The sequence below is a fragment of the Cibotium barometz genome, chromosome 46 (genome assembly GCF_041138505.1).
Source record: "Cibotium barometz isolate CiBa-2024 chromosome 46, ASM4113850v1, whole genome shotgun sequence".
Taxonomy (NCBI): domain Eukaryota; kingdom Viridiplantae; phylum Streptophyta; class Polypodiopsida; order Cyatheales; family Cibotiaceae; genus Cibotium; species Cibotium barometz.
The window spans coordinates 20,994,091-21,006,537 of record NC_141091.1 but is presented as its reverse complement, the minus strand read 5'-3'; the positions used below and the strand labels follow the sequence as shown (position 1 = coordinate 21,006,537).

The 12,447-nt window shown below is 41.3% G+C and overlaps 2 protein-coding genes across 4 annotated transcripts; one reads left to right on the top strand and one right to left on the bottom strand.

Moving 5' to 3' along the window:
- Positions 1 to 2,570: 2,570 nt before the first annotated feature.
- On the top strand, positions 2,571 to 4,148 carry LOC147611978 (protein neprosin-like). Its single transcript, XM_086784157.1, has 5 exons — positions 2,571 to 2,649; positions 2,743 to 2,873; positions 3,129 to 3,212; positions 3,262 to 3,345; positions 3,621 to 4,148. Exons 1-5 carry the CDS (start codon positions 2,571 to 2,573, stop codon positions 3,762 to 3,764), a joined length of 522 nt encoding a protein of 173 aa, XP_086640283.1. The 3' UTR covers positions 3,765 to 4,148.
- Positions 4,149 to 5,246: 1,098 nt separating this feature from the next.
- LOC147611977 (cyclin-D4-1-like) lies at positions 5,247 to 8,675 on the bottom strand. 3 transcript variants are annotated; one of them, XM_086783825.1, is made up of 6 exons: positions 8,042 to 8,675; positions 7,872 to 7,958; positions 7,643 to 7,741; positions 7,304 to 7,502; positions 7,035 to 7,168; positions 5,247 to 6,103 (listed from the first exon to the last, which is right to left on the bottom strand). In XM_086783825.1, the coding sequence occupies exons 1-6, from the start codon at positions 8,408 to 8,410 to the stop codon at positions 5,864 to 5,866; spliced, it is 1,128 nt and encodes a 375-aa protein (XP_086639951.1). In that variant the 5' UTR covers positions 8,411 to 8,675; the 3' UTR covers positions 5,247 to 5,863. The 3 variants fall into 3 exon arrangements, with proteins under 3 accessions (XP_086639951.1, XP_086639954.1, XP_086639955.1); XM_086783828.1 differs by lacking the exon at positions 7,035 to 7,168; XM_086783829.1 differs by lacking the exon at positions 5,247 to 6,103 and having other exon boundaries at positions 7,043 to 7,179.
- Positions 8,676 to 12,447: the final 3,772 nt, after the last annotated feature.

The following is a 12,447-nucleotide window of genomic DNA, read 5'->3' as shown; positions in this document are numbered from 1 at the left end:
TGCTTGATGCCGGGAATGCTCACTTGTGCTGAGAATTGTCAGCAAATTCAGTTTATGTTATGTTTTCATATTGTATTGGAAGAAACAGGTGCAGCTAGTGGTGAACCCTGGGCACCCACAAAGTTGTATTGGAAGCAGACTCCTTTTTGGTAATCTAACCATAAAGGAGGGGGCTCAGCCCATCTTCTAGCCCCTAGTGTGGTGTACTGTGCAGATTTGTCATCTTGTTTTATATGGCATGCTTATGTGTATTTTCAAATTTCATGATTGATAAGATTTTCCATGTACAGTTGCCCTTCCATTTACACTAATGCAGTGGTTTTTCAACCCAAAATGGAAGCATGTATGAGGCACGTTTTTTAAGATGAGAGGTTGGTCTAAGATAACATTTGAGCCAGTCGATTCAGGGAGCTCCTTGCTCGGGTCTAATTCTATTAGGGCTTGAGGATGCCATCTAGGGTTGAGTTCTACATTAGCCCTAACCCCTAGGAGTCTATCAAGTGATTCAAGAAGTAGCTTGATTAGGGGATGTAGGTGTAGAGGCAAGTTAGGAAGCTCGACCCAAATGGGACAGAGGGTCGGTTTGTGACCGACTGGAGAAAAATCAAGAGACCACGAGAAGAGGGAAAGAGGAGAATTCCCGATGACCCATTGGTCAGCCCCTAAAGCATTAAGCGTCATTCCTTCTTCCTTAAACAAAAAACAAAAATAGTTATTTGGAAGATACTGAGTGTGTTTGACAATAAGGCCTCGGGTGGACCAATTATTTCTAATCCAAGATTTCAGAACTCCTACAGGAGGTCTTGGTCCGTAGCATAGCCCAATGAGAGCACGCATCTCATAAATGCGTTGCCACTCTTGAAGGTTATAGGGAGTAAGACAAAGAGCTGCCACTCCTGAACTAAGGTTGTAGGGAGTGAGACAGAGAGCTTACGATTTCTAAGTTCTGCAGCTTCTCCTCTAGCTGTTCGAGCGCCTCCGTACACGGGTGATATTGGGATCTAATTCTGCTTGGGCTCCTCCAAGCTTCTTCAGAAGAGCTGCCTTCAGCTACAGCATCTCTCTCTCCGTTAGGTAGAAGAATCGGCCATTGTCTTCCTCCACCGTTCTCCTCCGTTTAGGGTTGGCGCTGGGGCCATCTTGGTGCTCCATTGTTGCGTTGTGTCTCCGTCGAAGAGGGCGTTTGGTTGTGCCCTATGGTCGCGTGTGGAAGAAGGGAAAACAGACTGTTGTCATGCAAAGAAATGGGCGACAAGTGTGTGGTTTGAGAAGGAGGGTAAACAAAAAGGGAAGCGGTTTGCATGTCCACCACACGTGGTCCACATGTGGGAACAAGAATCCCGAGGTCTGGCGCTTCCTTCCTTCTTCATGATGAGAGAGTAGTGGGACGTGGAATTTCAGATGATCCTCATGTGGAGATGGTCCGGCTCGTTAAGAGTTAACTTGGGCGGTGTTGTGACAGGACTGTCTGAGTGGTCCTTGTTGGTGGCTCTCGTTAGCAGAGGGCCGGTTCTCGAGGCAAAGGATTCGAACAAAAACCCGATTTCGTACCAGAGGAGCCTAATCAAGCCGAGCGGCCATCAAGACAAGGGACGCTCCCCGCTTCTCAGCTATGTGACCAAAGCAGACTAGAAGTGGTAAGAGGAGGGAGAGAACACATGAAACCCTAAATAAGAGTGTCCGTACATTCAAACGTTCCTCTCCATCCCCATCCTCCACACCGAATGACTCCCTCTCATACTTTCAAATTTCAAGCCACCCCCCCCCCCCCCCCCCCCCCAAAAAAAAAAGTTGAGGTGGTATAGTTTGGACAAGGCGATTCTTAGGCGAATAGGGCAAATATCTGTGTGTGTATTTTAAAAAATAGCTACTTGAAATGTTTAAGAGTTACTTTTGTCCTTGTAGCAATTTATTATTTGAAAATTGAGAACACCTAAAAAGAGAGCCTGTTCCACAGTTGCAGTACTCGGTAAGCCCCAGTCCTTGCCACGTGGAGAACCCAAATTCATGGCTAAATGCGGGTCGCGACGAACAGAATGTGACAACCAACTGCAAATCTGGATGACTGGCAGGTGCAAACCCGATGAATGGCAGCTGGCGGACTGTTGGCGGTACCCACAGCTGCACGGAAGTCGGGACTTAAAACGCTGCGCCAACGTGGAGGCCCTGGAAGGGATAGGGCCCCACCCGGAAATATCTGGCTTCTGTTTGGCGTTGTCACTTTCACACGATCTAGAACCGTGCTGCACGTGTCAAATAATTTGACCACGACACGTCGTCACAACAAGTTCTACGTGGGGTTCTCCATTCTTTTAAAAAAATACACATTCATATTCACTCTAGAGTCTAGAGTCTACATCTATATATCTAACCCGGCATGGACCCTCCACTCCACGTGGCAGATTTTTTTAGGCGTCTCCCACAATACACGTTCTCTTCTTTTCACATTCACTGCCAGCCTATCACCATGTTGGGGATGCCAGTTTAAGCGTCATTTATTTCACTTTTCTAATTTCAAACTCAAAAAATGCCGTTTTGAGAGAGAGAGACATCGTTCTAAGCTCTCACAGATGTTTCATGTGGGTGTCTGGGCAGGTCAGTCCAGAGCTTTATGGGGATGGAAAGCCATGATTAGTCATATATTGGACTGTAAAATTATCTGTCCCAAGCTAATTAATTATGAAATAATTAAACATCAGTGTTGCAACTTATCACTTGTTTTGATGGTTAATTATGAGGCAGATGGATACCAAAGTACCGGCTGCTACAACCTCTTGTGCTCAAGCTTTGTCCAAACGAGTGATATTATTGCCATAGGTGCATCCATAGCGCCCGTGTTTCCTCATTTGGGGGCAGTCGGTTCCAAATTGAGATCATGATATGAAAGGTAAACAACAGCCATTGTAACCTCCTCCAGCACTAACGTTAATGTACGTTTTGTGTAAGTAATTAATGAAGTCACAATCGTTAAGGTTAATGTAGGTTTTGTTTGTTTGAATTTTGACAAATAGGCTACATTACTTAATGTGAGCTCTGCCATTAAGGTTGATGTAGCTTTTGAATGGTTTAATCTAGGGGTTAGTTTTGATTGAATCAAATTAGGACCCAAGGGGTGAATGGCCTTCGAGGGTTCACACATTCTGGGCTATTGGCCGACCGCTTTCCTTTCTCACTTGTCTGACCATGCGGGCATGGTGGAGTGGGGAGGGGAGGTGGTCAACTCTAGGCCCAATGGGCACCACATGGGCATGGTGGAGTGAGGTGGTCAATTCTAGGCCCAATGGGCACCACATGGGCACCCAAATGGGCAGTGGCCGGGTTGCTAGCTTCTTCCATAGCATGCAGGTTAACACCCATTAACAAACTCCATTTAAGAAAATAATCTTCAATTAGTCCCTTAATCTTGCGCATTAGGCAATTGGGTTCCTCCATCATTTATATCTAATTTTAAGAATAATGTGCAATGGGCTACAATTATGCTCTATAATGAATCAATTATTATTAGTCTATCTTCTGAATCATCTCTTGATTAATCTTCTAGGTTGTACAGAGTAGGAGTAATTGAATCATCGGGAGCATGTTTAGTGAGATGGGTTCTGAGTATGTCATGGTTTTGCAAGGTGGTGGATTCTTTCAACAATCTGGAGCCCATTTCCAATATTGAAGCACTCGCTGAGAATCCCAATTGCTACGATATCAAACGCATGCAAGATCCCAACTGGGGGGCTTCTTTCTACTATGGAGGGCTTGGACTTTGCATGTGAGAAAAACCACTCTACATGAGTGCCACCGCCTGTCGTAGGCACACTCCATTGTTTGTGCAATGGATGATGAGGGTCTGAACCCCTTTGTTTACGACAAAGTCACGAGTGGATTCTTAGCATTCTTGCAAAGTCACGAGTGGATTCTTAGCATTCTTGACATTGTTATTATACACTATAAATGAAGGGCCCACTTATATATACAGAGGTTTCATCCGACTCCTAGGCATGTGGGCGGTAGAGGGGCAAGTGATGAGAAAAACCACTCTACACGAGCGTCGCCGCCTTTCGTAAGCACACTCCATTGTTGGTACGATGGATGGTGAGGGTGTAAACCCCTTTGTTTACGACAGAATCACGAGTGGATTCTGAGAGCATTCTTGACATTGATATATATACAAAGGTTTCACCCGACTCTTTGGCATGTGGGCAAAAGAGAAGCAAGTGATGAGAAAACACTCTACACGAGCAGCGCTGCCTGTCGTAGGCACACTCCATTGTTTGTGTGATGGATGGTGAGGGTGTGAACCCCCTTGTTTACGACAAAGTCTTGAGTGGATTCTTAGCATTTTTGACATTGTTATTATACACTACAAATGAAAGGCCTACTTATATATACAGAGGTTTCATTTGACTCTTACACATGTTGGTGGTAGAGTAGCAAGTGACAAGGAAAAACAAATTTTTAATGCAATTGTTTGTTAAGGGTTCTTGGGGGTTCTTGGGCGGATGCCTTGGTGAGCATGCATATTAAATGAATGATGCTTGCAACAACACAAGTGCTCGATGGGCTACAAATGAAGGCTTGCCTCCATGGTAGGCATTCCTCCCTGTCCGTAGGATGGGTTATGGGATATTCCTCCCTATCCGAGGATGGGTTATGGGACTAGTAATTAAGAACTTAGCTAAAGGCTAAGCCTAAGCTAGGCAAACAACCAACTCTCCCCCCCTCTCTCTCTCTCTCTCTCTCTTCTTGCAAACATGAGAACAGCCATGCGACTTCCTCTCTCTCTATTTTACCCGCAGGCGCATAAGGCAGTTATCGAGTTCAAGTCACGGTATCTAGACTGCTACGGGAATTGATCAATAACCAATCAATAACCAATCGATCAGCACATTGCAAGTCCCAGTATTTGGTTCTCCCGCGAATGAATGCACGTCGAACACCACCCAAGCGGCTGGGACCGCCCATTGCCAGCAATATTGAATGAAAACTCGCCGCCCAGCCTAGAAGGTTTCAAACCCTAATATTGATAAACCTAAGCCTAAGGTCCTTGCCTCACCTAATTCATTAATGTGAGAAAATTTCCCATATTTAACAAGGGCATAAATTTTTCAATTATAAATTCCTATGTTCAAATGTTACATTCCTTCTTAAGTTTTACATTGTATCTACTACCAGTTTACACTTGCCTATTACCACATGGGGACATGTTTAGGTGACGTGTTGCAATAGCCACTCCAACAAACAATTTGGACAAAAACTTGCCAACAAATTCTCATTTATATTTCTCAAGCCTCACTCCACTTATCTTCACAGCATATCTTCATCCCAAGATTTCTTCTATCAACGCAACTTACAAGAAGCTTCATCTTTTCACAACTCACAAAAATCAAAAGTAACATAAGAAGTCTCAATGCAACAATGCACAATGGTTCCAATGGAGTTCCAGAGTCCTAAGGTTGTGGGTTCAATTCTCCCCTTTGCAAGCAATGGCACTTATGGGTGTGGGTGATATCATGTGTACTTTCTATTTGCAAGATAAGATCCAAAAAAGTAAGTTAACCCAAAAGTCTTGTTTATTCAATGTATAACAATGGGCGAAAGAAAAAAGGGCTCACATTTACTTAAATAGCTTTCTCATCAATCCTCTCATATAGTAGTAGAAAAAATAAATCAAGTGGCAAGACTCACCCTATATGTTACAATAGTTTCTTTGTGTGCATTTTTTTCTCTTTTTTGAAATGGGAGGGGAGGTATCTTTAGGCCAAAATATGTGAGGATATCTCTTGTACGATAATAGCATAAAACTCAATACAATACACAAAAAATAAATCAAGGCCAATGGAGGGAAAAAAAACCACGCATTTTCATACAAAGGCTATGAGAGGGCATCCATTTTTCGCTTTTTGGGGGGGGAGGAGATAGGAGAAGGTGAAGAGATAGGTGGGCTACTGTGGCACTTGATACTATTGTTGATGCTATTACTACTAAATGAAGCATCAAGGACTCCCATAGGACTTTGGGGTATCGAGTTCTCACATATATGACCATCTTTGATAGCAATGCAATGTGCACTATAGAGCTTCGATATGAGCGCATAGCAAGTGGTTAGCTCGCCCTGTAATCATATTTTCAAAAGAGGAAATAAACTAATTAGTGTCAAAGTTGAAAGAGAGGAAGTAGGTATCATAGGCACATGAGACATTAGCTTAAGTAGGATAATACATGCATAAAAGACATTAGCTTAACTAGGATGATATAAGCTTAACTTTGATATTCTCTTTTTCTTTGTAAGACATACACCATGTATAATAAGAAAGAAGGGGATTAATCACATGTTTCCATCATGGAAGCCCTTACTCATCACCACTTTATAAGATGGTACTATTTTGGCTAGGTTGATGATGTGTACCCTTACTCACTAGTTGATGTTATCTTAGTTAAGTAGGGTCATACACATGCAGAAAGGTATTGACTTAAGTAGATTTATCTTGCACAAAAGACATTAGCTTAAGTAGTTATCTATACAAGCACAAGAGACATAAGCTTGAGGGGGACTAAAAAAGGTAACTTGAGTGGGAGTATGTTAATGAAGAAGAGACTTTATGTCACATCAGCTTATGTTGATATATCTTAGCTTAAGTAGGGTGGTGTATGAACAATGGACATTAGAAGATATTAGCTTTTGGAAGCAGGACTAGCCCATACAGTGAGCAGTCGGCCTATGCACAAATCAAGGGGCTACACGACGGACGACAACATGCATGGCACGCACAATTGCACCCTCCTTGGAAAAAAACAGTCTGCCTATGCAGAAATCAAGGGTTTGGACCATGGTATCTAAATATAATAATTACTCTTCTTAAAAGAATGGGTGTGGGTGTGGGGGTGTGTGTTTTTAGGTTGATGAGAGCGTAGCTTGAGTACCGTTATGTATGAAAGGTAGACATTAGCTTAAATAGGATCATTAAAGAAAAGTTATTATCGTAGATAAGTAGGGTTACACATCATTAATGTATAGGAGAGATGATGATATTAAATAAGCTTACTTGTGATTGTGGGGGTATTGCACATAGCAAAGCTCTCTTCTTATCAGAAAATTGTAGAGGGAGCGTCTCCTGCAGTGCACAAAGTAAAGCAGCAGCAGCTATGGAGGAAGGGCGGTACAGGAGAAACCTTAACTCTGCAGGCGCACTAATGGCAACATCACACTTCGGCAAGTGCATTAAACAAGAGGGGAGGAGTGCAATAAGTAACAGAGAGAGAGAGAGGGAGAGAGAGAGAGCATTATTCATGACAGAGGGCCTGGTGCCCTCACCTTGAATTGCAGAGAGAATTAACTCGTTAACCCTTGGGATTAAAACCCTCTTTATGCTGATTAACAGATTGAGCCTGCGTATGAAGAAATCTGTGTATGAGAAGGCTGTCACAGAGCTCATCCTCCAGCCCAATGTACTTAAAACCAGCAGCTCCATCCTTCGGATGGTGCGAGGCTCAAATACATAATTGGCTCCAACCTGATTAATGTACTTAACATGATTAGTTGGTGATTAATGAACCTTAACAGAGACTAATCAAGATCACAATTGCCACTAAATCAACCCGATGTGGAGATCAATGCTTACTTAAGATAAATAATCATGCTAAATGAGAATACCTGAAGGTCCGACAACACAGGCACCTCTATCTCTTCCATTTTGGCTGCCAGAGAAAGGCATGCTACGGACAGGAGTTGCAGCATCCATGCTTTACCAGTCTACACGATAAGAGATGATCCCATCAAGAGGCCTTGCATGTGATTAAAGGGTTGAAGAGTTGATTAAGATGCTTAATTGAAGATTAAGATGCCTGAGTGATATGATTAGGTGAAGATTGAGTGTACATACCGGAAGTTGATGGAAGGACAAGAACCGATCAAGGTAGTTTACAGACAGGGCGGCTGTGAGGGGGGAAAATTTGAATAAAGCCCGTGCCTGTTTGTATCAAACATAACCTCGTGCATTAAACCTTAAATCTCAAGAGGATTAAGGTCTAGTTAGGGCTTAAGCTGGATTACCTTAAAGAGCCAACGTATAGCTCTCTGCCTCGACCTTAAATCAATCCCTTTACTGGTCTGTATCTTGAGTAATAAATCGGACTGCGGCATGTGGGATTTCTCTCTACCAAAGAGAGAGCACAGTGCAGACTGGAGCTCTAATGGAACGCTCTCTTCCTGCATAAAAGCACTTTCTTGTCCATAGCCTTCTTCATCATCATCATCTTCTTCACATTTCTTGCTCAGATGCTCTCTCTCCACCCCATCATCATCAGACAAGCACCCACATACATCCTCTGTGCAAAGCAGGCTATCATCAACAACTACATTGATCTCTGTTGGGGGTGCCATTATAAAACCTCGCCACAGTGGCTGCCGCTGCCACTTCATCCAAGCCACCCAAGAAGGCACATGATTCTCCGCATTATTGCTATGGCATGAGGGGATGAAAAGCTCTCTGCAAAGACATACTTTCTGCTACAGTGGTAGTGCTGGTGATGGTAGTGGCGAAGGTGTGGGTGGTGGTGATGGTGGGGATGTGTGCTTTGTATACCCTACTACATAGACATATTGTCTTTGGATACTCAGTATATAAAACGAAAGCTTAAGGTATAAACAACGAAAACAAAAATGTGGGCAAATTTCTGTTGGAAGTTGGAAGTGTACTGTAGGTGTAGGATGGGTAATGTTATGTGTGTGTGTGTGTGAGAGAGAGAGAGAGAGAGAGACAGAGAGTGTGTGATGTGGTTGAGTGAGAGTGAGAGAGAGTCGGTAGATAGAGAGAGAGCGTGATGTGTGTGTGTGTGTGTGAGAGAGAGAGAGAGAGAGAAAAAAAACAGCACTCGTCAAGTCCTGCCCTCGGAGAACGTTATCTTTAGGGATATCCTCTAGTTTTATCAAAGGCCTAGGCAGGCTGGCCGTTCCTCCGAATTTAGCGAGCAGCCAGCCAATTTTGGCCCCAGTTCTGGCCGGCACCCCCTAATTTGCCTCCAAAAATGGCTCTCCACGTCATCACATACTCCCCCCGCGCGGGATATTTTAGCACATTTTTAAAACTACCAACCCCTCTCTCACATACTCAAGTTTCATTTTCCCGCCATCTCCAAAGTCCTCTAAACCCTTTCATATACTTTCCGGTGGGCTCACCCGCTGAGCTATAGCCCAATGGTCTCACTTTTACTTCCCTTCTTGTGAGGTAGTGGGTTTGAATCTACCTAAATTGTGAGGTAGTGGGTTTGAATCTACCTAAATTGCACTCTTTTACATTTTTTTTTAAAAAGTACTTTGGATGGCTTCACAATCTCACTTTTACTTCCCTTCTTGTGAGGTAGTGGGTTTGAATCTACCTAAATTGCACTCTTACATTTCTCTTTTTTTAAGTACTTTGGATGGCTTCGCAATTTCCAATTCACCCCTCATGTCCAACTCGCGTCTAACTCCCCACGCACCTCACTTCACACATTAGTATCGCTTAAATAGGTTACGGTTACGCCACATCAAGCTAGTCGTTGCATCATCTTAGCAATACAGGTGACAAGCTTTTTGGACGTTTTATTCATCCATCTCACAAGAAAGATGGCATCCTCTAGCTTCTGCTTAAAGAGTCCAATATCCAATCGGTGCACCTTGTGTAAAGTTGATCCTCGAGATGACTCACGAACCAACCCAAAATCTCCTTTTGGACAAGTGACCACTACCCCTTCGTGAAGCCCCCCTTATATGCTTCACTTTGAATAGTGGATATGACCATCATAGCATAGACTTTAAATTGGTAAAATAAAGCGACTGATTGAACTTAAGAACTTCCATTGAAAACAATTTAACAACCTTTAGTCTTATCCTTACAGAAAATGGGGAACATACTCCTCTTGAACAAGTAGTTGTCATGGAAGTAACTAGATTTGCATCTCCTACTCAATAATTTGCATATCTTGTGAGTAAAATGCTTATAGAGACTATCATGGAGACCCTATCATAGAAACCATGATAGTCTCTACAAGCATGGAAACCATGCAAAAATGAAACTCTACAATGAAGACTTCATCATTAAAAATAGCCATTTGAGGAGCAAATAGAGAGAGAGAGAGAGAGAGAGAGAGAGAGAGAGAGAGAGAGAGTCCACTGCACAATTATGGTAAGAAACAAAGCAAATGTCAAGAACATGTACAATGTATAGATAGTTAAAGTTAGACTATCAATACCTCCATGATTTGGCATCCTAGGTGAGACACATCTACTAAAAGAAGGCTTATGTTTGGCATATAACTTGTCTAGAATCACATCAAAAGGTTCTACATTTTTTGAAAATGCTTATACCTCTATAGGTCCAACCGTGTAGGAATGTTTATAAATCGACCACATAGACATGTGTACGCACACGTAATAAACATGCCAATAAGTAAGCCAACACGCCACTTAAAGGAAGTTCACAAACATCATAACATTTTCAACCAAGTCAACTATAATATCAACTTTTCTTTAACAACGAGCTTACTATAGTATAACTTGTAAAAGTGGTTCTCTTTAAAAGGACATATAACTATGATCTTCCAAATAACTAGCTTCCTTAGATGACTTCTATGAAAGTGGATAAAAACTTTATGAAAAAAGTTGCCAATGCGTGTACATAAATGAAGGTGACCCCAAGTTTTCCTCCCTTACAAAATGGTACTAATTGCCACCTTCATTCGGACCAAGCCAATTGACAAAGAAAGGCATTATTGTTTCCACTAAGGCGCCTTCAACTCTATATGTTTCTCAAGATATAAGTCCTCCTTTTCCTAATCCCCTAAAGATAAATTATTGTATATAATACGTAATGATGTGGTTTTGTCCTCCTTTGAGAAAGTTTTTCAATGCATGTACTCAAATGCCGACTAGATGCATTGATCAAAAATTCATGCTTTAGGGTTCACTTTTATGACTACTCGACCAAAAAGGTTTTATTTTACATTTCAAAGAAGTCATTAAGAGTGCTTCTAGTAATAGCATGTGAGTCCATTTACCCATTTCTCTAACTTGCATGTATTTGCTCGCAATGATTATGTAAATTTGTGTGTACATTACCTTTCCACTACTCATGATCATTATATATTCTATTGAGCTCATGGACCTTGATTTAATGATTTTATTTTTCTAATTTCTTAAGTAAAGTATTTGTCTTACATCATTTTAAACATTTTAATCATGTTTTATATGAACAAATGTGCACGGTAGTTATATTCATATAGAATAAAGGCACAAAGAATCTTTTGGCTAGAATAAAGTATACCACTAGTATACCAATAAGAGCTAAAATACCTTACACTGGGGTGAAAGATGCTTTACAAGATGAAGAGCAATAGTGCTAGATTCACTTTAAAGAGAAAAACTCAAACATATATTTTTAAGGTGGGTTTTTCTTCCAAGAACATTATGTACACATATCATATGCACATACACACCAAAATTTTGAAAAATGTAGCCATGAGTTAGATTCATAATATGATGGGTAGAAGCAAATTACATTCAGCTCCTTTACATGGTACCACTTGGAAAAATGTACGATGTATAAGTATCATGTCATGTACTTCTCTTGTCTCAATTATCATCATTAATAAACATGTAACAATGCTCATAATAAATGATACGGTTTTTGAATTTCTCACTATAGAGGAAAGCATTTACTCCTTAAGAAAAGGTAAGATATTTGTGTATATTTGCCAACTCTCTCTCTCTCTCTCTCTCTCTCTCTCTCTCTCTCTCTCTCTCTCTCTCTCTCTCTCTCTCTCTCTCTCTCTCACACACACACACACACATGCACATGCGCATGCACGCACACCTAGGAGGAAGTCCCATTTATAAGGTTACCATGCCTTAATTTATCACCCATACTTGTACTATAATTCACCTTTGAAAACTATAATTAATCAATAAACATGCCTTAACTATCACCCATCCTTGTACTATAATTAACCTTTGAGAACTTTCTAATTCTTAACAACATTATTTTTTAACAACTAATCATTAAAATGTCGTTTGAAACTCAAAATTAAAGACCACATAAAAAAATTTATGACTTTCTTATAATAATATCTTATATGCTGATCATAGTCATAGCTTAGATCCTCATACTGTTCAAAGGTATACACACATTGTTGGAGTGGAGATGAAGGTAAAAAAACACACATAGATGTAGAAAGCAAGGAGAGATAGAGAGAAGCAAAACACTCAAAGTAGATTGATGAGAATGAGTAAAGCACGAGTGGAGTGAAATGATAAGTTCACTTACACACACTCATAAGAGAGTACATGCTCGAGGGAAAAAACCTCATAAGGAGGGGAAAAGTGTCTCAGCCCATTATTAGTTTATGTCCACACATTACTACCAATCAATCCCCAAAATGGCAATAAGCCCAAAGCTTTGCGAAAAGCTTCAAACTTCTCTC

Excerpts from the sequence above, each read along its gene's own strand:
- LOC147611978 (XM_086784157.1), top strand. The coding sequence starts at position 2,571 with ATGTTTCATGTGGGTGTCTGGGCAGGTCAGTCCAGAGCTTTATGGGGA. Across the intron at positions 2,650-2,742 it reads GATTAGTCATATATTGGACT|ATGGATACCAAAGTACCGGC; the intron begins GTAAAATTATCT and ends ATTATGAGGCAG. Across the intron at positions 3,346-3,620 it reads GCTTCTTCCATAGCATGCAG|GTGGTGGATTCTTTCAACAA; the intron begins GTTAACACCCAT and ends TGGTTTTGCAAG.
- LOC147611977 (XM_086783825.1), bottom strand. The coding sequence starts at position 8,410 with ATGAAGTGGCAGCGGCAGCCACTGTGGCGAGGTTTTATAATGGCACCC. Across the intron at positions 7,959-8,041 it reads CTATACGTTGGCTCTTTAAG|GCACGGGCTTTATTCAAATT; the intron begins GTAATCCAGCTT and ends TGATACAAACAG. Across the intron at positions 7,169-7,303 it reads AATTCTCTCTGCAATTCAAG|AGTTAAGGTTTCTCCTGTAC; the intron begins GTGAGGGCACCA and ends GTGCGCCTGCAG.